At 41.9% G+C, this 22,510-nt stretch overlaps 1 protein-coding gene and 1 long non-coding RNA gene across 4 annotated transcripts in view; one reads left to right on the top strand and one right to left on the bottom strand.

Annotated features, from left to right (window-relative positions):
* Positions 1 to 22,510, bottom strand: part of LOC124431391 — a 122,913-nt gene that overhangs the window by 65,101 nt on the left and 35,302 nt on the right. The window lies entirely within an intron of this gene.
* LOC124431386 (LIM domain only protein 3-like) overlaps positions 1 to 22,510 on the top strand; it is a 69,662-nt gene that overhangs the window by 27,363 nt on the left and 19,789 nt on the right. For all 3 annotated transcript variants that reach the window (XR_006943983.1, XM_046979249.1, XM_046979248.1), the window contains exons 2-4: positions 12,784 to 12,912; positions 13,009 to 13,146; positions 13,666 to 13,791. Coding sequence is in view for 2 of the 3 variants with exons in the window: in XM_046979248.1 (XP_046835204.1) it covers positions 12,784 to 12,912; positions 13,009 to 13,146; positions 13,666 to 13,791 (393 nt within the window). In the remaining variant the exon portion in view is untranslated. The remainder of the gene's footprint in view (positions 1 to 12,783; positions 12,913 to 13,008; positions 13,147 to 13,665; positions 13,792 to 22,510) is intronic.

Raw genomic sequence — 22,510 nt, 5'->3', positions numbered from 1 at the left:
TTTCTCTCCTCGTAAACGATCTCTCTCTCTCTCTCTCTCTCTCTCTCTCTCTTTCTCTCTCTATTTCTGAATTTATAGGATCGTTAACGAAGAAAATTATCGACGTCCAGACGAATCGGAAAAATTCCCCAATAGTCGATAAACTCTATCCCTCTCTATCTCTTTCTTTCTCTCTATCTCTCTCTTCGTCAAAAACGATCCACTCTTGTTCCGACACCGGTGTCGCTCGAGGTTATTCAAAGCCGACGGTATATCGTCAAAAACGTTGACGGCTCCTTTGTCCAATCGGTGATTCAACCACAATGCGCGATCGACGATCACTGTTTTGTTTTGTTCTCTCTCTCTCTCTCTCTCTCTCTCTCTCTTTCTCCTTAAACTTATTCGACGAATATAATAACGCTCATTGTAATGTTACGTTAGGTTTGTTGAAAATAAAAGAACAAAATCCATCTTGTTTAAAAAACAAATAAGATACGAGGAGAGGGAAAGAAAGGAGACGAAATATCCGCAGTGTCTCGGAATCGTGCGAAGAAGGCAGAAAGCTGTCGGTCTTAATTAATCGCGAGTATTCTCCCGTTAATTCCAGATAGACAGAGAAAGAGAGAGAGAGAGAGAGAGAAAGTCTCTGCGAGGTCTCCAAAAGTAAACGAGGGATAAAACGATTATATGAGAAATCTCGCTTACTTTGCGTACTCGGGAGAAGGTAAAGGGCGTTCACAGGGTGTATATGGACCATCAGAGGGCAGGGGGTGGAAAAAGGGAGGCTACTGAAATGGATCGAAGGACTTAACGAAGGGGTTAGGACTAACAGTTTCGTACGCCGATCTCTACCCAACGATTTCTCTCTCTCTCTCTGTCTCTTAAGCTATCCCACCTAGCTACCCTCTATAGTCCTCTTATTAATAAGGTTGGATTAGCATAACTGCTCGGATCCACGCTCGGAAACTCAGCATAATTAAGTCGCGAGATCTCGAGTGCTATCTCAGGAACTTGTGTCCTAGAGGATCGAAGAAATACTTGCTGATGATCTCCAAAGATAATACTGATAAATTATCGGATTGTAATTGTTCCGACGTTCGTACGGACGTCGTCTGGATTTTCAGATTGATCTCGGTATAACCTATTGAGTTATGGTTTATCGATGGAATTTGAATGATAGACGAGCCCAATGGTAGATACGAAATGAGCTTGGTTAACCGATAAGAAGCTGTCATCGTCCAAAGCACATCGTCAAAAGAGTGAGTGAGTGAGAGAAAGAGAGAGAGAGAGAGAGGGAAGGGATGGACGAGAGTCTGGGGCCCGCTTTGCCAGGCAAAAACTAGAGGTTACGTCACGAAGGTATAACGGCTTATCGGCCCGTGCGGTACATTAAGCACAACCGTTACCCACCGTTCTCTCGTGGAAAAGCCTGTCGCGGGGGTTACGGGGGTGGTTTTGCGGGCGATGGCAACAGCAGCAGCGGCAGCAGCATCGCCACCACTACCACCACTATCATCACCAACAACGTACAGATCGAACTCGCTGGGTTTGCGGCCGAGGAGGTGTGCTGCTAAAAGGGGGCAAAGAAGGGTGTCGAGAGATTATCTTGTCGTATTCAATATTCCTATGGAACGGGCCGGATGATAAATCGTTTTTCTCGATAGGAAAGATGTGCCGGAACCGCCTTTCAGTACCTTCATCGGCTCTGGCATTCTTCCACCCTTAAAGTATATCTGACCTTGTGCGTTTCTCGCATGGAAGAAGCATGGAAATAAAAAGAATATCTTTTCGAGTAAATGATATAACGTTATTCCTGTATCACAATGGTCCATTGTTCATTTTTCGATTTCATTAAAACATATCTTTCATTTAATCATACCGTTTACTTCTTTAGTTATCTAATAAAGATTTGGTTTCTTTTTTATTTTTTATTATATCCATCTTTTCAAAATTAGCTATTGATTAGTTAAAACGATCTTATCGAATCGAGAAAGCGATCGACGCGTTCGAATGCACTCGTTAAGTCTCTCGAGAAGTTCTACTTGAAGCGAAAAAAAAAAAAGAAAAGAAAAAAAAACAGAAAAGAAAAAAAAGAAAAAACCAAAAAAAGAAAAGAAAAGGAAAAAAGGTTTCCACATCCCTCCCGTCGCGAGGGATTCGCAGTTGCGAATTCCGAGGAGACGATGCCACGGGCGCGGAAATCGTGGTGGCCTCGACCGCGGGCGTGAATGCGTGCACCAAGAAATCCCATGGGTATCAGTATAATAAAACCATTAGAGTGATCCTCGTGCGTGCATCCAAACCGTATAAATATCCGGCAGAATCCCTCGCGCCGTTTCCAACTTCTGTGTAATGTTAAACTTGCGATAAATCCGAAGTATCGTCGAATGGAATAATTTAGTCCTATGGGGAGTCAAACCCGTTATGTTTCGATGGACAATAGTTTTCTTTTGGAGATACGCGAAGTGCGCGGACCCCTATGGCGCTGTCGCTCGTATTACGTGCGATATATTTTTTTCTCTCTCTCTCTTTCTCCCGTATTCCTCTTCTTTCTCTCTTACTCTAACTCTCGAGGTTTTCATTATTTTATGTGCATTCATCACGAAAACAATAACTCCGTTGACCTTTCTTTTTTTTTTTTGTGCGCATGTTTTTTTTTTCTTTTTCATTTCGATCTCGATCGAGTCGGACTTCGAATCTCCTCGTCTACCTCACGTTCCCTCTTTCTCTCTCTATCTTCCCTCAGCAAATATTTCGCTTCTGCTCTTTTCTCTCTCTCTCTCTCTCTCTCTCTCTCTTTTGCTCTCTTCCATCGAGATTTCGGAGATTCAGTAAAGCTCACGCCTGGATTATCGATACCTATATGGTCGTTCGAAACGATACACGCGCGCTTCTAATGCGTAAAATATTCATCAGATATTTTATGGATAACAAAGGAAAAAAAGAGAAAAAAGAAAAAAAAAAGAAGTCGGAACGTTCGTAAAAAGAAAGAAGAATAAACGTCGAATGATACTTTAAGGAGATCATGAAATCCAAGTCGAGGGATTAACGTCGATAGAGATTAGGTGAATGTGTTGGGAGAAGGATGGGCAACAGTGGGTGGTTAGGGGGCGATGATAGTGGTGAATCGTTTAGGTCCTAAGCAAAGGCTGACTTGGCAGAAGGATCTCGGTTGTCCGGGCCATAAACGGCCGCATAATTACCGTATTAAGCGCACGCTCGACGTTACGTCAGCGACGAACGTTTGCCACTATCGGTTGCGTCCCAGACTCCCACACGCACGCTCGCATACATACACACACACTATATATATATATATATATATATATACATATATATATATATATATCTCTAGCCCTTCCATTCGCTCCGATAGCCATGAATTCGCATATACCTACCTACGTTGCGCCAGAAATCCGGCTGGGTCGATCGAGTGTATCGACGCTTCTATCGCGTGACTAATTAACGCAGCAGATCTAGTGGAATCGTCGAATTAGGATATATGTCACGTCCGATTCTAACACCACAATGAAGCGCGTATATCCAGTAATTCTTAATAAATCGGACAAAAATAATGATGATTTTGATCTGTACGAATGGGACTTTCAAAGAATCAACAAGTATCGGCCACAACAATGCAGGTTGCTGAATTCAGAACTTTCATTCGTGACAGACAATGTTCGGAAAAGGTTCGATGTCTATGTATATACGGACTACACATTCTCATACACACTTCGCACTCTCTTCAATTCCCTCCATCCTCCTCTTCCCTCTATCCCCACACCATACGCTCAAAGTACTTACTCGCGAATAGCGATATATCACGTGGTGCGGCAGCACCCTGACGTTTCCTGTCACTAGCTTAACCGAGTACCACTCGGATTAAGTGTTCGCCTTCGCGAACGAGGTGCACTCTTCGCGTGGTCAATAACCGAACTCCTCGAAAAAGAGAGTGAGAGAGAGGAAAAAAAGAATGGAAAAAAAAAAGAAGAAGGGAAGCCGCCATCGAACAACGGGACTCGTCGAGAATCTCTTCGACATTTACGTCCAACTCGGACGGGAACGTCTACTGGCTTTCCACGTAAACTTTTCTAAAGGACAACGACGACGACGATGACGACGACGTCGTCATAAACGACGATAAATCAACGAGAATCGATTGTTTCGGATAAATTTGACGAATAAAAAAAAAAAAAAAACTTTCATTAGAAACGTCTCTTAAAAATTACAAAGAGTATTTTAATACGCTTCGACGATACATTATTTTAAATACGATAAATCTTTGCCACTATGAATTTGTTGAATACGTAATTACGAGATGCTGAGTCTACGTCGAATATCTTCATTGCTAGACAGTAAACCGCTTCTTCCTTATTTACGTTGTTAGTAACATTATCTCCCAAGCTTACCCTTTATCTCTCTCCTCCCCTCCTCTCTCTCTCTCTCTCTCTCAACTCAAGCAATGAAACGCTCGAGAATATGTTTCCCAGAGTATGGACCTTCGTCTGGCACACGGTCGGGCTTGAAACCACCTTGAATGAATCGCCTAACTCTCCAATCCGTCAGAGAATTAACCGGAATATATACATGCCCGTTTCTTCATCCCCCTTGGATATTATCTTCGCGAAGATTAGAGACTCGTTGGATTGCCAGGTGAAAAGATGGATGCATTTTTGACTGTTGTTAACTTTCTTAGCGGAAGAAGAATAAAAAGGGTAGGTCTATGGTGGTTAGGACTATGACCTTTAATTAAACGTTAAATTTCCAAGCAGAAAGGTAGAAAAAGATAAAGAGAGAGAGAGAGAGAGAGAGAGAGAGAGAGAGAGAGAGAGAAAGACGAGTTGGAAGCCAGCAAACGGGCAGGTGAAGCGATTAATAAACATTCTTTAGGGCGTTTTCCTCTCTATCTCCATCTCTCTTTCCCTCACGCTCGATCTCGGTCTACCTCGAGCACGCGGCGCTCGTTTGATTTATGCCGGCTCATAGGAATGCTAATTAAATCATTATTAAAATCGCTCACGGAACTCCGAGCGTCGAATTACTCCGCGCGTAAGAGCACGCTTCAGAGAGAATCGCGAACGTTTTGATAGAAAGGCTCTGGTGCTTGCCTTTTTGACGAGGGGTATAAATGCAAATACAACAAAAAAATATATATATATATACACATATATATATAAAAAATTCTTCTAAATTTACACGCGATATCAACGAAATAGTTCGAATTTCGCAGGATACGTTCTCTTTGCAAAATTTTCCAAGATAAGAACGATTAGGATAAATTCGTGCGGATGATGGGAAAGAAAACAGAGAGAGGGAGGAAAAAGCGAGCAGGCACGTTCGTTATCTTGCCGCGAAACATTAATAATAAAAGTTTCCACTCTCATTGTCTCCTCGAACGGGGTGGTAAACGAACGATCGCACTGTGGGACAAGTACGTGTGTGTGTGTGTGTGTGTGTGTGTGTGCGCGCGAGAGAGAGAGAGAGGAGGAGGTGGAGCAAAGCGACGAGTAAAGCAAAGGGACGCGAGCAGCGCGACGTTTTGTCTTTGTCATGAATGGCCCCTTATCTTTCGCGAGTCCATCATCACGAGAAGAGAAAGAGAGAGAGAGAGAGAAAGAGAAAGAGAGAGGGAGAGAGAGAGAGAGAGCGAAAGAGAGAGAGAGAGAGAGAGAGAGAAAGCGACGGACGGGTTTCCACGTTTTGTCCCCCCGTATACACAGTGTGTCCTGTTACTACTGCTGCTATACTCTGCTAGGAACTGTCTGCGAATTGTAAGGAGACAGGAAGCGCCCGGGACGACGGGCATCGAACGTCTGGACGCTTCACTTCTGTTTGGAAATATTTCGAAACATCGATCAGACGCGAAACGAGGGTCGAGAGAGTATGCGATTCTCTGTTTCCATTTTCCATTATCCTTTTTTCCTCGCTTTTACGCACGAAATCTCTTTGTACGTATCCTTTTTGTTTCCTTTTCGGGAAATTCGTCGTTTCTTTATATATATACATATATATATATATATATATATATATATATATAAAAGGAAACAACAAAAAGAAAGAAAAATTCCAAATAAAAAAAAAGATCCGAAGAAACGCAGAAAATCAAAAAGAGTTGTTGCTTCGATCCGCAAGCGTTGGCGTGATCTATGAACAAACGAGATAAACCTAGATCCATCCTCAGGTACATTGGCTCGACCGCAAGTTCCCTTCGGTGCCCTTTCGGTTTCTACGAAGGGACGCGATGTAAATCAGTCCGATGTGGTCAGCAGCCCGCACATTAAGTTCCTTCGGCCAACTCTAGATAGTTCTCTCAGGAAAGGAACGATCCGTGAATGACCTCGTCTCGGTTGCTTTGCACAATCTTAATGGATCGTCCTTAGACTTTGATGTTCATTTGCCTTTTGTAAGAGAATATCCTATCTCTTGATATAGAAGATATCGAGCTTAGAAAAGAGACACGCGATAAATCGATCGTTCGAATTTCCATTGGATTTCAGAGTCTCGTAGTTTATCACGGATCGTCGAATGTAGAAGATGAGAGAGAGAGAGAGAGAGAGAGAGAGAGAATGTGGTTCGATCGATCGTTAACTCGCCGGTACTGCGCTGCCAGGGACACTTACAAATTAGCCAATCAAGTTCTAATCCCAGCACGATTTACCCCAATCAGCCCGTATCCTGCCGCAAATACTTTAATCCATCCATTAATCCTGCAAGATAAAAGTTTCCGAAGTAGTTACGACCCCTTTGTCGTCGTACCTAGCACGAATCTACGAATGTTTTCCCTGATTTTTCTTCCTTTCTTCTTTTTTATTTCCCTTTTTTGTTTTCTTCCTTATCAAAAACAAAAGAAGAGAAAGTGTTCTTGGTATATAGCGAGAGGATTGATTTAGGAGGACAGTAGAGGTGTATTTACGGATTGAAATCGAAAAGAGATGGAGCAGGAAAAAAGGGTGTTCTCAGAGAGATACGAGGGCGTTAGGCGGATAGGTGCTAGCGTCACTTAAATTTATGCTTGGCATCGTCGGTGCCCTCGCCCGGGCAATATTTTTTTTTGTTTGTTTTTTTCTTTTTTGTTTTTTTTTTGCAACTCTCCCAGTAAAGCCCCGAGCCAGCAACAAGGACGATGGTAGCAGGACGTCCTCTTCCTTCTCTGGCCTCTCATCCTCTCTCCCACGATGGCCGTATACAGAACGCTGGACAAACAACAATAAATACATTTTGCCAGGCCGGGTGGTAAAGCCGGTCCGGGGGTGGAACTTCCATGCGAGCACGTACGGGCATAGCTTAACGTAATCTGACTGCGCACCACCCCATTTCAACCACGAGACCCTCCGCCACACTACCAACGAACTCCCACCTACTGCAGTAGCCAGCTACTCTCTACAAGGAGAGGAACAACGACGTCGACGACGACGACGACGACTAAGCCAGATAGCGTTCCCTTTAAAAGAGAGAGAGAGAGAGAGAGAGAGAGAGAGAGAGAGAGAGAGAAAAGGGACGCAGGAAGTCGAGGGTGAAGTGACCCCAGTGTGGCATCGCCACCTGACGAAAGAATTCCACGACCTGACTAGAATTTCATTAACCCTCCGTGCCTACCAACGAACGAAGAGAAGAGAAAGAAAGTACAGGGCAGCTCGCGTTTATCGGCGCGAAAGAACTCGTTAAACTCGGTCTCTCCTTCGTCGTCGTTATTACTCTTTCTCACTCGCATTTTTAAATGGACATCTACCTTTATCCCTATTTTTGACGAATTTCTCTTTAGGAAGAAACTAAATGAAACGTCGTTGCATTTTATGCGTTCTAACGCGCACGCGCGCGCGCGCACGAGAGAGAGAGAGAGAAAGAAAAGAAGAAAAAGCTCAACAAAACCTTTCGTTCAGGTATCGCTCGAACGTTTTCTTCGTCCTCTTTGTCACCCGGAGAAAGAGAGAATGAGACAGATAGAGAATAGAAGCGTGAGTTTTAAGCGTTCGGCTCGTTCGGAATGCTAATGCGCGATTACAGCGGGCCGTGCTCGTAATACGTGGAGAACTTTTTGTGCGGCTCACGTGTGGCCCGAGGGCGCTTAAAACATCCCTTAAATTACCCCCATTAGCAAGGGTTGAATACCGGGTAAACGAGGATTTCACTGGTGCTGTTACGCGAGATTTATTCCGTGGGAAATATTCCTTTCGCCCGTTAAATTACGCGCTCTTCTCTCTCTCTATCTATCTCTCTCTTCCTCTCTCTCTCTCTCTCTCTCTCTCTCTCTCTCTCTCTCTCACCTACGTGCTGCTTCCGTTGCTGTTGCTGCTGCTGCTGCTGCTGGTGCTGCTAGTACGGCTACTGCCACTACTTGCCGTTACTGCACGGCATTTCGAACGCACCTCGTAAGCCGATTTACCAAAGTATCAAGGAGAAAACGTAAATCTTCGCGCTCTTCGGTATACAACAAACGAGGCTTAACCGAGATGCAGGTAGAACATCGATTTATGAGAGAGCTTCGATGATTATACCGAATACGAGAGGAGCAAAATGATCATCATTTGAAATTTTCTTTCCTAAATCCTAATCATGCACGTTCTCGCGAACGATAATGTTATATAAACGAAGTAGAAACGTGAGAATCTCTATATAAAAACTTGTCAAAGACGAACGTTTGTCCTAGGAAACTGCATCGTGGACTATTGTCACAGTTTTTAATCGTTCTCGTCTTCGAGGTCGAAATGACCTAAGGATAAGGTCGTTATCTCCTTAATTTTTCCAAAGTGGTCCTTAATTTTTCCATAGTGCTATTTGCACGGATAAAAGAGAGAAGAAGGAGGAGCAGGAGGAGGAGGAAGCTGCTGGCTTAGAGGATTCGAGAGACGCGATTTACCAAATTTAAACAGTCCCTTGGGATAAGACGAGCAAAATAATTTGCGGGCCACCCCGCGGCAAAGCTACACCACCGGTCCACCCCTTACTCCGTACTCCGTTGCCTTCCTTCCCTCTCTCTCTCTCTCTCTCTCTCTCTCTCTTTCTCTTTCTCCTCAGCATCCGGGAAAGGTTACGTCCTTCCTGCGGGATAAAACAAAACAACCAGCCGAGTATATTAATGCTTGGCTTAATGTGGCCCGCCTAATTAATGGACCGACTCACCGGACTCGCTCTCTCCGAAAGTAAGAGAAACGACGCTGTATTGCAGCAACGTTGTTGAAGACAAAAGGGGCTGGCTAGCTCGTTCGTTCGTTCGTTCGTTCGTTCGTTCGTTCGCTAGCAAGCTCGTACTCTCCGCAGAAAACTTTTCACGGAGATTCGCTCGATGTAAACGCGATAACGTGCGTTCTCATGACGCGGGGGATGCTCGAGGGAAAGCGCGCGGGGGTGGTCGATACGATGGTGGAAGAAGGAGAAGGAGAAGGAGAGAGAGAGAGAGACAGAGAGAGAGAGGGATAGGAAGAGGTGGTACTCCTCGTTCGACGATCTCGTGGGTGGCACCGAGAGGCTGTCGCGAATGCAGCAAGGGCGGAGCCTTGAGAACTGCATCGAGACTGCCCAGCCAAGTCGATAACGGACCAGCCAACTCCTTTCCTACTTTCTTTCTACTTTTTACAACAATACGGTCATATTATTTATTCTCTTCGTTCACTTGTATTTAACGTGTACGTATAATTATGCAAAAGAAATCTCAAAGAAAATTAATAAGAATTATTTGATAATTTTGAACCTCATAATATTTTTTATAGATAAAATGAAACTTGAGTAGAGTGATATTATTTATACTTACACTATCAATTCTTTTAACAAAACTGAACGTTTTAACAGCCTTCTAAGTTGTTCCTCGAAGTGACAGCTTTATTCCCATGAGCGTAAGAGAAAATTTGACAAAGGAAAACGCATCAACCTGACACAAGGGGAAGTGATGGGGACGGAGGGAGGGAGCGAGAGAGAGAGATAGGGCAAAGAGGCAGCTCTTAGGCCGCCTTTTCAAGCAGGGCCGGCTTACAACAGCCGAGTTAGCGGTTGTCGAACGTGTAGCGGATAATCGAATTATCGTCGCTTTGAAGATCACCGTCCGTGGATGATCCAATCACGTACCTGACGAACGGATCGCCAACGATGCGAGCTACTTTCGAAAGGAACGTCTCTCGTTATGAACTTGCTGTCTCTCTCTCCCTCTCTTTCTCTTTCTCTCTCTCTCTCTCTCTCTCTCTCTCTCTCTTTCTCTCTCTCTCTCTCTTTACGTTCCAACGAACCATTCCGACTCTGCTCCGTTGACTTTTTGACCACGTTAAATAGTACACATACGTAGTTCTGCCTTTTTTCGCAGTAGCCATGGATAAATGGCAATTAGAAAATTCGATGTACATACTCGTAAATGCCTGTGACTCGCAGCCTGATGAAATTATGAAATATGATTTTGCGAACGGAGAACACAAAGATAAAGTAATTACTCGGAAACGCATGAATGTCCTTATCGGTAAGGTAACTTAATTAAGAGAAGAATAATCTTACGAGAGGTATCATCTTCTCTCTCTCTGTTAAAGTACTTTATTCTCTGTCGTGGAAAAAAAAGAGAAAAAGAAAAAGAAAAAAAGGGGGAGAGAGGTGTGTAGGTGTTTTATTTCGTACTCGAAGAATTAACTCCGTCGCGTTCCGTTCGTCTTTTCTGCGTTTCTCTCTCTCCCTTTCTCTCTCTCTTTCTCTCTCTCTCTCTTTTACTAGTTCACATTCTCACCCTCGTAAGGGGGTTCGAACTTCCGGCACGGCAACGTTTGAAACAAAGCTTTGAGGGAGCCACAACAATGCCCGGTTTTTCAAGCCCTCCTCAGTGGTACTTTCGCCATAGAGAGGAAAGGGAGTAGGAGACGTGTGCCTTCACGCAAATTGCAGAACAAAGTGGAAATCGACTGGCCACGCAGGGTCGTCGAAGGTTTCCGAGGTCTTCGTTGGAATCCAGGTCGGAGTCCGCAGGAATTTCCGTTTTGGAATGCCGGCATATGTAATTCAACTTACTTCCGTTTTCCTTGATACTACAAACGCGAGTCATTCAAAGCAAATCCTACGATAACACGTTTGCAACTATATCGAGCATGCGATCTTATCCCGCCGTTACGTTTGTCGCCAAGAATTTTTTTTTTTTTTTTCTTTCTTCCTCTTTCGTAGACGGGCGAACGGGCAAACAAATATTAATTTTCTATCGTAACAAACATACTCGATAATTCTAGTCGTTCGATCCTATTTTAATTCAACGAATAATCCTTCTACGATGTGGCAACGAATTAACCTTCGAATTATTTTTATTGAAACGATCGCGTGTAGAAAGCGTAAAAGTAGAACCACGGCTAATTCAAGACGGACCACCAACCGTGGAGAAAATTCCCGCGTAAACGTAATTCCGCGATAAGATAGAATTCCTCGTGGACTGACTCGCATGGATTTAACGGTGAAACATTCGTCACGCAATTATTATGTGGGGAAACTTTGTGCGCGAGCGGATTTAATAGTTTGCATAATTTAGCCACCCTACGCTGGTTAGTTATTCCATTAATCATTACCCTCCTCTTTCATAGGTGGTAGGGCTTGCACGCTTACGAATAATAATTATTGTACTATTATTTATAACGAACTCAATTTATCGGTAGCCGGTATAGAAGGAGGTGGGGGAGTTGAGAGTGGGGGGAGTAAAGCGTATAATCGATTCAACTCGATTAATTAACTCGCCTCGTTGTGATTCTCGTAACCGAAGTTGCTCTCGTTTCAACGATAATGGAACAACGGTAATCCAAACGCGTTGTCGGCACAATTCGCGACTGACGGTTCTACGTTTTAATGCGCTAAAACACGTTTCCCCTATTAAATTTCGTGAGATTAATCCTGCGATCAAATTTAGAAATATCCTTTTATTAGATTAATTGTTAAGAAATCTTTGATAAATTGACGAATTTTCCATTCACATAGATGTGTATACATATATATATATATTATTGCACATATATATTTGTATGTATAAGTACTTATATAAGAATCGTCGAGTCAACGAAATAAGACGAAATACCGAACTCTCGACCTTTACAATTAAACCGATCAAAGGATTCCTTGTAAGTATTAATATTTGTCTCTGAAGTCGCGACCGCATGGAAGATATTAACAACGTCCTCGTGATATTGTGTCCAGGCTATAACTGGGGGAAATAGGACATATTGAAACCGCACAAACTTTGCTCATAGCGAGTTACTCGTAAATATAATACCGGGTGTCTCAGATTGGATCCATTAACTTAGAAACATCCTTTATAGATATTGTCTCGTTCCATTAAAATTCTTATGGAAAGAGAAAAAGATAGATAAGAAAGAAAAAAAGAAAGAAGAAAAACTAGGACTAAAAAGAAAAGCGAATAATTTGCGATACGAGGAAGGAACGTTTGTCGAAGAAACCCGAGAACAATGTCTTACTCGAAAATACAGGGAGATGTTCGTTCGTTATATGGTTCGAGAACTGGTGACGCTTAAGCACGGAATAAGTGGAGGGAGGGTCAAACTAATTCGATTCTAAACTCTGACCGCATCGTGAGAGAGAGAGAGAGAGAGAGAGAGAGAGAGAGAGAGCCCACCCACGCTCGGACACAGATGGTACCAAACCGCGCGGTTAAATTCTCGAGCCGTAACTCTAATTACTCATAGACAAGCCGACGCGTTCTAGTGCCAGATGCCGGTGAAACTTGTTAAAAGGGACGCAAGTGTACATACGATTATTCGTTCGTTCGTTCGTTCGTTCGTTCGTTCGTTCGATCGATCGTCAAACGCCGAGGATTATGATCCTTTTTCGTTTCTTTATTTTCAGTCGATTAGATCTCCGACGGGGAATCGGAGATAAAAAGATGATGATGGACGTGAGCAAGAATGAACCAAGTAGTAAAAACGGGGCGACTCAGCAAGAATGTGCTGGTTGTGGCAAGACTATCACGGAAAGGTGAGTGTCTTTGATAATTTAAAAACGTGACGTGTAAAATAATAAGATTAAAAATTAGATTTATCGGTAATACTTTTGTCGTCGTTATTGTTTCAGGTATTTATTGAAAGCCTTGGACTTGTACTGGCACGAAGACTGTTTGAAATGTGGTTGCTGCGATTGCAGACTAGGAGAGGTCGGTTCTACGCTTTATACAAAGGCCAATTTAATTCTCTGCAAAAGAGATTACTTGAGGTGAGTCTTCTTATCGTCGGGGAAAAAAAATAAGAGTCAATGCGAGGAATGAAAAAAGATATGGAGGGATAATGCGCAAGGGAGGGATGGGAGGACAAGGAAAAGAGGAGCCGAATAGCCAGAGGAGGCAAAACAAATCGAATTTTACAGATGAGTTTTCCCTTATTGAATACATCCACATTCTCGTCTAAACAAGCGAAGCAAATAAAGCGGGTTGAGATTACCCGAGCTCCCGAGGGAAAGCAGGCAGGTGCCCGTAGCGTCTGCCTATCGAAACACCATTCGTGTCCTTTATTAATGGCCCAATATTTGAAGACTACGTAGTACTCGTCGTCGATGGCCCCATGAGCTTTTATTGCCACTCGTTACGATCGAGGGTACGATTTTTCTTCGGGATCTTATTCCATGCGTCGGTGTCAAAATTAATATTTTCTTTGTCCCTCGTCGACGTGCGCGAATCGTACACGATTGAAAATAATTCTTCTTCATTTTCCTTTTTTCTCTTCTTTTTCTGTCCAGGCTCTTTGGAAACACCGGCTACTGTGCGGCATGTAACAAAGTCATACCAGCGTTCGAGATGGTAATGAGAGCAAGAACTAACGTCTATCATCTGGAATGTTTTTCCTGTCAAGAATGCGATCACAAGTAAGAGATAAAGGAATTTTTCAACGACGAACACGTTCGTTCCTTCATCGAGTGGAACCAAAGTAGCTAGATAGTAGCTAATGAAAGATTCACGCACAAGGAAGAAAACGTCTCTTTCCTCGTGGCAGCTCATCCGTATAACAATTTAATTCGAGTCGGCCCAACTCGCGTTTGAAGGGGCGCGGGCTGCTACCACCTCCTCTTCTCTCCTCTTCACTCTTCCAAAACTTCTCCCAGCACTTTGCAACACTTCGCTTACTTATTCACAACAAGCGAGTTAAGCCGAAAGTTCTTCGTGCCGAGACTTACGTCTTTGGAACACCTCCACCTCGTATCTGCCGACTGAAGATAATCGGGATGAAAGTCAGAAGTCTGTAACTCTAACCACCAACATCCCTCCTGGTTGGCTATGTGATGGTATTTGCTAGTGAAAAAATTTCGATCCTTTCGTCTTTCTTATATATTTCTTCCAAAGACAGTACAAAGAAGAAGAAAAAAAAAAAATAAACAGAAAAGAATAAATTTTCTAGAGATATTAATTGCGGGTAACATCAGCTATCTTCCCCCAATGGGAAACTCGCAGTGACGACTCCGTCTCTCTCTCTCTCTCTCTCTTTCTCCGTGTGTGTCTTTGTCTCTTTCTCATACCCTTCACAGTCAGGAGAGGAGAATAATTGACGCGATAGTATACGCCTGTTACCGTAGGAAGAGCCGAGACATTTGGCGAAAGGAAAGTCAGAGTTTCGAACTATGCGAGCGACGTGTGGGTGCCTCGAGGTGCACGTCAGATGCAAATCAACTCGACTAATTTCTCGGAAAACTCGCGAGTTCAGTGGCGAGAGGGTGTGCGATGAGAATGCTCTCGACGTTTGGCGAGAAAGATGGGGAGGAGAGAAAGGGGAGATAGTACACAGAGAGAGAGAGAGAGAGAGAGGAAGGAGGGATAAGTCAGCACGAAAAACTTACAATTTGATACGATAAAAGAATCTAAAGTAATATCATTATCTAACTCGAAATCTATCGGTCGACTATTGTATCGACGCAACTATTATAGATAAAAGTAAAACCCGATAATGTTCGGCATGGGGCAACGTAAATCGTTAGCATATTTTGAAAGGTAGGACGTAACGACACTCCATCGTATAATCATCGTATTACTCTCTCAATATCCGCTTTACGGTTTATTAGATATTATGCAATTAGCTATTGCTCCTGTCGAAATATACGAATGGCGTGGCTCGTTATTGTGTTAGCCGACTGATTAATTAAACGGCTTTAATTGTTCGATAATGTTTCGTGACTCGTGAGGAACGATTTGAAAACGTGCCATTATGAAAAATAAATATTAATAAAAATCGAAAGAGTGAGAAATGTAAAAATTATTGAAGAAATAAGTTGATAGATAAGTATATAGGTAGATATAAAAGGAAAAGAAGAAGTAGAAGCTCGATTATATTATCGAACGACGTCGTCGTTCGTTTAATGAAATTACTTTGAAATGTTCGCGAGAGAGAAAGCTAGAAAAGTGACTAGCGAGAGAGATCGAGTGACAGGGGTTGGATGATATTTCGTGCCTCAAATGTCAAACTACGGCATTTCCTTGACCTTTCATTTCATAACGTTCGACCTAAATAGGGAACTAAGTGGTAGATTTTTTTTCTCTTAAAACATTAACGAGATTCATATAAAGTCTGGATAAAATCGAAACTATGACAAACTTAGAAGGAAATTTAACTACGTACGACGTATGTACTTTAAGTTAACGTTTCAAATCGAAACGATCTAAAATACAAAATGTAATAAAAGCATAGCTCAGTAGAAAAAGAAAAAAAGTTCGGCTTAGTTTTTACGATCGAAAGGGAAAATTTCAGATCGGAGGCGAACTATTTCCTTTACCCTCTTTTTTAAAGGAAAAAAAAAAAAAAAAAAAAAAAAAAGAAAAAAAAAAGAGAAAAAAAATAAAAGAAGAGAAAAAAAACCACTTTCATTATTTATAACTTGTGAGATGTGTTAAGCTTTCGAAGAAAATAGAAAATACAAAAGTGGCAATGGATTTCTCGGTAAGACTCGAGTCTCGTAGTAGGACGCGAGTATCGAGCGAGTGCGATCATGCCTCGGAGATACGTCGAAAGTATACTTTCTTTCGTGGCCGATGGTAACGTGCAACCCTTAAGGCAAAGGATTGGTAAGGGGGGCTCCGAAGACGGCGGGTTGACCGTGTACGTAAAAGCGGAAACGGATGTGGCCGTTGGGTCACGCGATCTACACGAACCGAGCATAAAACACCTGAGTTGTTTAATCATACGCTCCTGAGGCAAGTCGTATACCGTAAACTCTTAAGGGTGCCCACTACCACCACCGCCATCCCCTTAGACCCTTAACACCATCCTCTCTCTCTCTCTCTCTTTCTTCCCTCCTCTGTTGTTTCTCTTTCTGTCACTTTGTTTCTCTCCTTCCTTCTCGTTTAAGCTATTCGATAAACGAGCACCGTTTATCCATTAACGAGCATGCATGCCGTGCTACGTAACGACTTTGATGACGTCGACGTCGAGTGATCTTGCTGTCTCTCTCTCTCTCCCCCCCTTTTTTATCGTGGCTCAATTTTCGGCTAATATTTCGGAGCCGCGAAAAAAGAGACTCGGCGCGCTTAACACCCGTCTCGCGAACGTCGAGCTTTTAAAGCGGATGTCGTGGTTCGTCGACGAGCCCTACTGATTTATCGTCGACCGTTTTGAACTATCGATTTTTCAAAAGCACACGCCGACAACGTGTATAAATCCAAACTGGGTGTGTACGCCGAATAACGAAAAAAAATATTATATGTATATATGTATAAATGTATAGGCATATATATATGTATATATATATATATAAAAAAAAAAAAAAAAAAAAAAAAAAAAAAAAAAAAAAAAAGGAAAAAAAAATAAAAGAACAGAGAGAAAAAAGAAAGAAAGAAAAGAAGAAGAATTTGACACGGAATTTCTGTTGTAAACAATTTGAAGACTATAGCAGCGAGCAATTCTCCGCTCATTAAATTAGTAATTATCGAGTAAAAAAAAAAAGGGCTCGATTGTTTCGTTGGTTGAAAACAAACAACGCCTCGTCATTCGAATCTCTCTCTCTCTCTCTCTCTCTGGTTTGAGCTTCCTACCTCTTTCATAGGCACCTTACGATCTTACCCAAGAAGTTCGAAAGCTCTCCTTTGTTTATGAAAGTACGCTTCGGCTATTGTCGAGCGAGCTTTCGTCCTTCCCTTCGAAACAGGCAAACCATTGTTCGTGCTTATACTAAATTTTGGCATTACGAGTCAGCCGGCTTAATTGTTATTGTTCCGCGGAGCTTATCGAACGGCATGCTCTGCTATATTCCCACGCGAATCATCGCCCGGCATCGTAATTACTAGAAAATCATTCGACTTGCCTTACGCGTAGAACGAGCCGAACGAAACCGAACCGAGCCGAGCCACGCGAATGCGCCTGTTTAATATTGAATTCTCTTAACGAGCCGAGTAAACGCGATAGTTCGAGAATAAGGGAAAAGAAACAAAACAAAACAAAAAAGAAAATAAGAAAGAAAAGAAAAAGAAACGACGAGAAGAAAATAAAGAGAGAAAAAAATAGGTTAATTTTATATTTCGCGATAATAATTTGCTTATTGAAATATTCCAAAAACGCGGTCAGAGAATGAATATTCGTAATATGAGTACGAGTCACGGACTTGGGCGATATATGATATATTAACAACGCGTTACTTTATGATAATGCTCGTGAATGTTTAAATATACGTCAAACAACATTGATCGAATGTCGGCCGATTAATATTCAGTTAAAATACTCGCCGTTATAGCTGCCTACCGTTACGCGTTCAATTAAACCTAGACACCGTTTACATTTTCATCATTAAAATATGTACGGTGCTTTTAACACTACAGAATGTTATCCGATAATAATAATAATAATAATAATAATAATAATAATAATAATAATAATAATAATAATAATAATAATAATAATAACAATAATAATAATAATAATAGTAATCATCATCATTATTATTGTTATTACTATTATTATCATCATTATTTGCGAGTAGGTTCCATCTATGAAATCTTCAAGCTCGAGTATACCCTTTGGATAGATCGCAAGGACACACCGAGAGAAAGAGAGAGAGAGAGAGAAAGAGAGAGGGCGCAGCCATTTTGTTTCCGGTGTCCCGGGAGCACTTCCGGTCAACGTCACGCACTCCCGCGCGCGTCGCCTGTTACCTCCGAGCTTCTGAGATCTCCTTTCACGATTATATTCAAATTAAATGCGGCAGTCCGACCGGTAATATACTGCCACCAATTTAGTTACGATCCCTAGGAGGGTGGTTCACTTTACTTCGTAGGTAAGTCCCGCGATCGACGGTCCTCATCTCGCGAATTCCACGATCTCTCAACAAGAATGATTCCGCACATTTCTTAGCCTGTTAATTGCGTTAACAGGTACGGTATACGAGCACATGTTTTATTATAAAAATCGATTAACACGTTTCTTCATCTCCTCATAAATTCCTCTCGATCATTTAGAATCTAATGCAATGATTTGTACAAAACAGTCGATTATCGTAAGAACGAACGACGATAAAAAGTAATATATCCTCATCTCGACTTTCGCAGCACACGCGTCACGTAAGAACAAAAGGAAGAAAGAAGAAAAGAACGTAATCGGCGGTAAACTCGTAAACGGCGATAAATTCGTGGCCGGCGCAACAAGGAATTCATTTCCGGTTGTCGGTGCAGGACTCTGTCGGCTCGCGTATCGCGTTCAAGCGCCGCTGCATCCGAACAGTAGGAGTTTCAGTTGCACCATTTTCAATGGTGATAATCCGACGGTAGGGTGAAGAGGAAAGCCGAAGGGCGGGAGGGAAGAGGAGGCTTCGTTGCACGATCCGAAGCTGCTTTGTCACCGGATAGCCTAGACTCGCATTGCCGGCTCCGATGGCGATAGACCTGCCAGCAGCAACCACCCCTCCCTCCTACCCTTCTCGCCGACTCTCTCTCTCTCTCTCTCTCTCTCTCTCTCTCTCTCTCTCTCTCTCTCTCTCTCTCTCTCTCTCTGACACTCTCCTCACCCTTTTCCTCTTGCGTTTCGACGAGGCCAACCCCTTTCCTCTATGCTCAACGCACGATCCTGTTGCCTCTCTATGTATACAGAGACCCTATTGTAGTACTAACGATATGCGTATCCTAGTACTCCCTCCCCTTTCTAACCCCTTCTTCTCAACGATATCCGAAGACTATCGCTTCAACGAGAGCTTTAACATTCCGTTTATAAACGTAAAGCACAGCGTCCGATTACTTTACTCTCACGATTGACACACCTTTGTCAATAATATGACGGTATAGAGTCAGAAAGGGAGAAAGTGAGAGAGAAAGATGATATTATCATGCTCGTATATATCTACGATACTTTGTTTTTCCTAATGAATTTAACACAAGATGTGATGGAAACTTAATTGATCGGCTCAAAAAGGCAGAGAGAGAGAGAGATGATCTTATTACATACACTTGTGACCAATATAAATAAAGCAATTGCATCTATCAGTTTTGAAATTCATCTTGATTTATTCTTAGCGACAAGTTTTTTCCTTTCTCTCTCTCTCTCTCTCTCTTTTTTTTCTTTTTTTACGATCACCCTTATATCGTTCGAACAGCCGAATAAAATAAATTTTAGCTCGGATCGTTAAACGTTACACCAGTGAAATGGGAACGTACATACGTAGTAGTCGTAGGATCGCGTAACTCGGCTACTCTTTGTCGCTGCTAAAATGGAGCTCGTGCTTTGCGACTGCTTTAGCCTGCGAACGAACGCGGTAACGCGAACCAAAAACCGTTCGAGTTTCATCGAACCCGAGAACTGACACAAATTGAACATTGCGGTCAAGTGGCAACAGGTTCGGTAAAGGGTGCACGTACGTACGGCACGAAGGTGGCCGATAAAAGCCCAGCTTACATAGGCGAATGCGTGCGACCGAAAACGATACGAAATTATTTTTTCTGTTTTTTTTTTTTTTTCCTTTTTTCTTTTCTTTTTTTTCCCCCAAAATGTAACCCATTCCTCTCCCTCTCTAATAAAAGAATCGATAAAAGTCACGATGAAAATTTATATTTCCATACGTCGTTCGGATTACTCGTTTTTAAAATCGATTCTTAATTATTCTAATTCAACGTTGTTTAACCCATAATACGATAGTTCGATCTATTTTAATTCTTCATCGTTCAATTTGTTTTCAATCGGCAATCTACTTGTCAATTAAATCCTTAACGAATCATGATAATATTTTATTCCGGGGGAAAAAAGAAGAACGTCATACTATACGTCGAATCCATTAGATCTGTAGTTATCGAAAAAAATTGATTTAAAAAAAAAAAAAAAAAGAAAAAAAAAGAAAACAAAAAAAGAAGAAAATCAAGCGTAACGATCGATCTATAACTCGCGAGAATTTATTTATTTTCGATTATAAACATCACTTTGAAGTTTTCGTGCTTGAACGCGTTTAGAGAGAAAGGGAAAGAGAAAAAAAGGAGAGGGAGAAAGAGGGAAAGAGAACTCCCCTCGACTTGAACGAGCAACTCTCAACGTAGTATAAATTTCTATCTATCATTAATTGTTTCGACCGCACTTGAAAATGATGTATAAATTTTCATCCGTCCGGTACTTGATGATAACGGAGGGAAGAAGATGCTCTCCCAGGCACTCGATTTTCGCTTCACCGATCGCGCACACATACACCATACGCCGTTTCGAGCTCGAGCACTTTTCGGGGGATAAATGAAAATTCGCGCTCGAACGATTCGCGATACGCATCTCGTATCTACACATGTATGTATCTATGTATGTATATGTCAAAATGCATAGAAACACGTAACACTTATGAATATTCATGGGACAAGCAATCGCAAACTTATCATTCTTTCATTCGTTAAAAATTTTCAATAAATAAATTCTGTCGATGAATGTAGAAAATTGTTTTTCAAACAAAGAAATTCACTCGACGATTTTTCTATGTTTTAATTTATTTATTCTCTCTCTCTCTCTCTCTCTCTCTCTCTACCTCTCTCTTTTTGTTACTCTCTTCTTTAAAAATTGTTTCGTCGTCGAATTTCCAAAGAAATTTGCAATCTCAAAAAAATCCGCGGAAAGAAATGGGAGTTTACATAAGCAAAGGTTTACGCTGCAGCCGGTGTACGTTGTTAGCCACCGGTGCTTTTGGCGCTGACAATACCGCAATGCACAGGTTGCCCTAATAAAACTATGATCGCCGGATAAAACAGTGCAGTGCATGCTGGTAATTAGCGGTATACATAAATCATTGGCTATGTTGCACGTAAACGCGTAGCTCTATATATATATATATATATATACATGCGAATATATATATATATATATATATATATATATATATATATATATATTCGTGCACGAGGATGAAAACGTGCTGGGCCATTTAGTTTGGTAGCTTGCTATACGCCCTTCGTACTTCCTGCCTATCCTAGCGCACAACCCTTCCAGTCCTAAAATATACTATTGATAAAAAGAATGGACAACGCAAAAAATAGAGTTTTACTTGGAAAAGAATACATATCCCCCCCTCCCCACCCTATGCAACCACATAAACTTTCATCATTTTTCCTAGATCAATCGTTGCACGTATTCTTGTACGCCTAAATAAAAAACAAGGAAGAAAGAAAGAAAGGAAGGAAGGAAGGAAAGAGAAGAGAGGGGGGAAAAGAAGAATAAGAAGAAAAAAAAACAAAGCAAAGCAAAAAGAAAGAAAAAAAAAAAAAAGAAAGAAAAACATCGATCTGATTCTAGGTATAAATATCTCGTCGAGCATTAATCTTCAAGCTAATTCGTTTCTCAGAACTCTGGACGTATCTATCTGGACGGGTGATTAAGCGTTGGCTCTCTCGGAGAGACGTGTATAAAAAAGTGTAGCTGTCGTAAATAGGAAAGCTGCGATAGGAGCGAACGTCGGAATTAATTCATGGCCGGTACGCAGCATTAGCAAAGGCAGCCTCGTCGTCCTCGTCCTCATTCTCTTCGTCGTCGTCCTTCGTTCGTCGTCGTCGTCGTCGTCGTCGTCGTCGTCGACGTCGACATCGCCATCGCTTAGATATAAGCCTTGGATTTTTGAAGCGCCCTCATGCAAAGTGATGGCTTAATCTCCGGTTTAGGGCCCTTGCTAGAGAATAGACGCGTCTAAGCCTCGTACGGCTTAAACATGGCTTTAAACTCTTAGAGTAGAGAGGCCAGGGCCCGTATACGTCTTTCCTGACGTTGAATTTCCTTCGCAGTTTTATCGTCGCGCTTTCGACTACCACGAGGAAGGAAGAAAGAGGAAGAGTTAGAAGAGATGGAGGATCGATAAGTGTTAACGAAACTAACTAGATTTTAGTTGGCGATTGTACATGCGTGCTGCACACTGATATTTTCATTTTCCTTCGTTTCCTTTTTTAGAAAATACAAGCGGCGCACATTTGACGCCGTAATATGATTATCAGATCGACCTTTTTTTCTTTTTTTTCTTTTTTTTTTTCTATCGCGAAGAGTTATTGGTTGAAAATACGAGTGTTAAAAAAGAAGGAAAAAAAAAAAAAAGAACTCGGAACGATCGTCCTCGGCTATCCTATGAGACCTACAACAAAGGTACGATAGAATAATTAGCGAAACATCAA

This window comes from Vespa crabro, chromosome 21 (assembly GCF_910589235.1).
Source record: "Vespa crabro chromosome 21, iyVesCrab1.2, whole genome shotgun sequence".
Taxonomy (NCBI): Eukaryota; Metazoa; Arthropoda; class Insecta; order Hymenoptera; family Vespidae; genus Vespa; species Vespa crabro.
The sequence above is the reverse complement of the archived record's forward strand: the minus strand, read 5'-3'. Positions and strand labels throughout refer to the sequence as shown.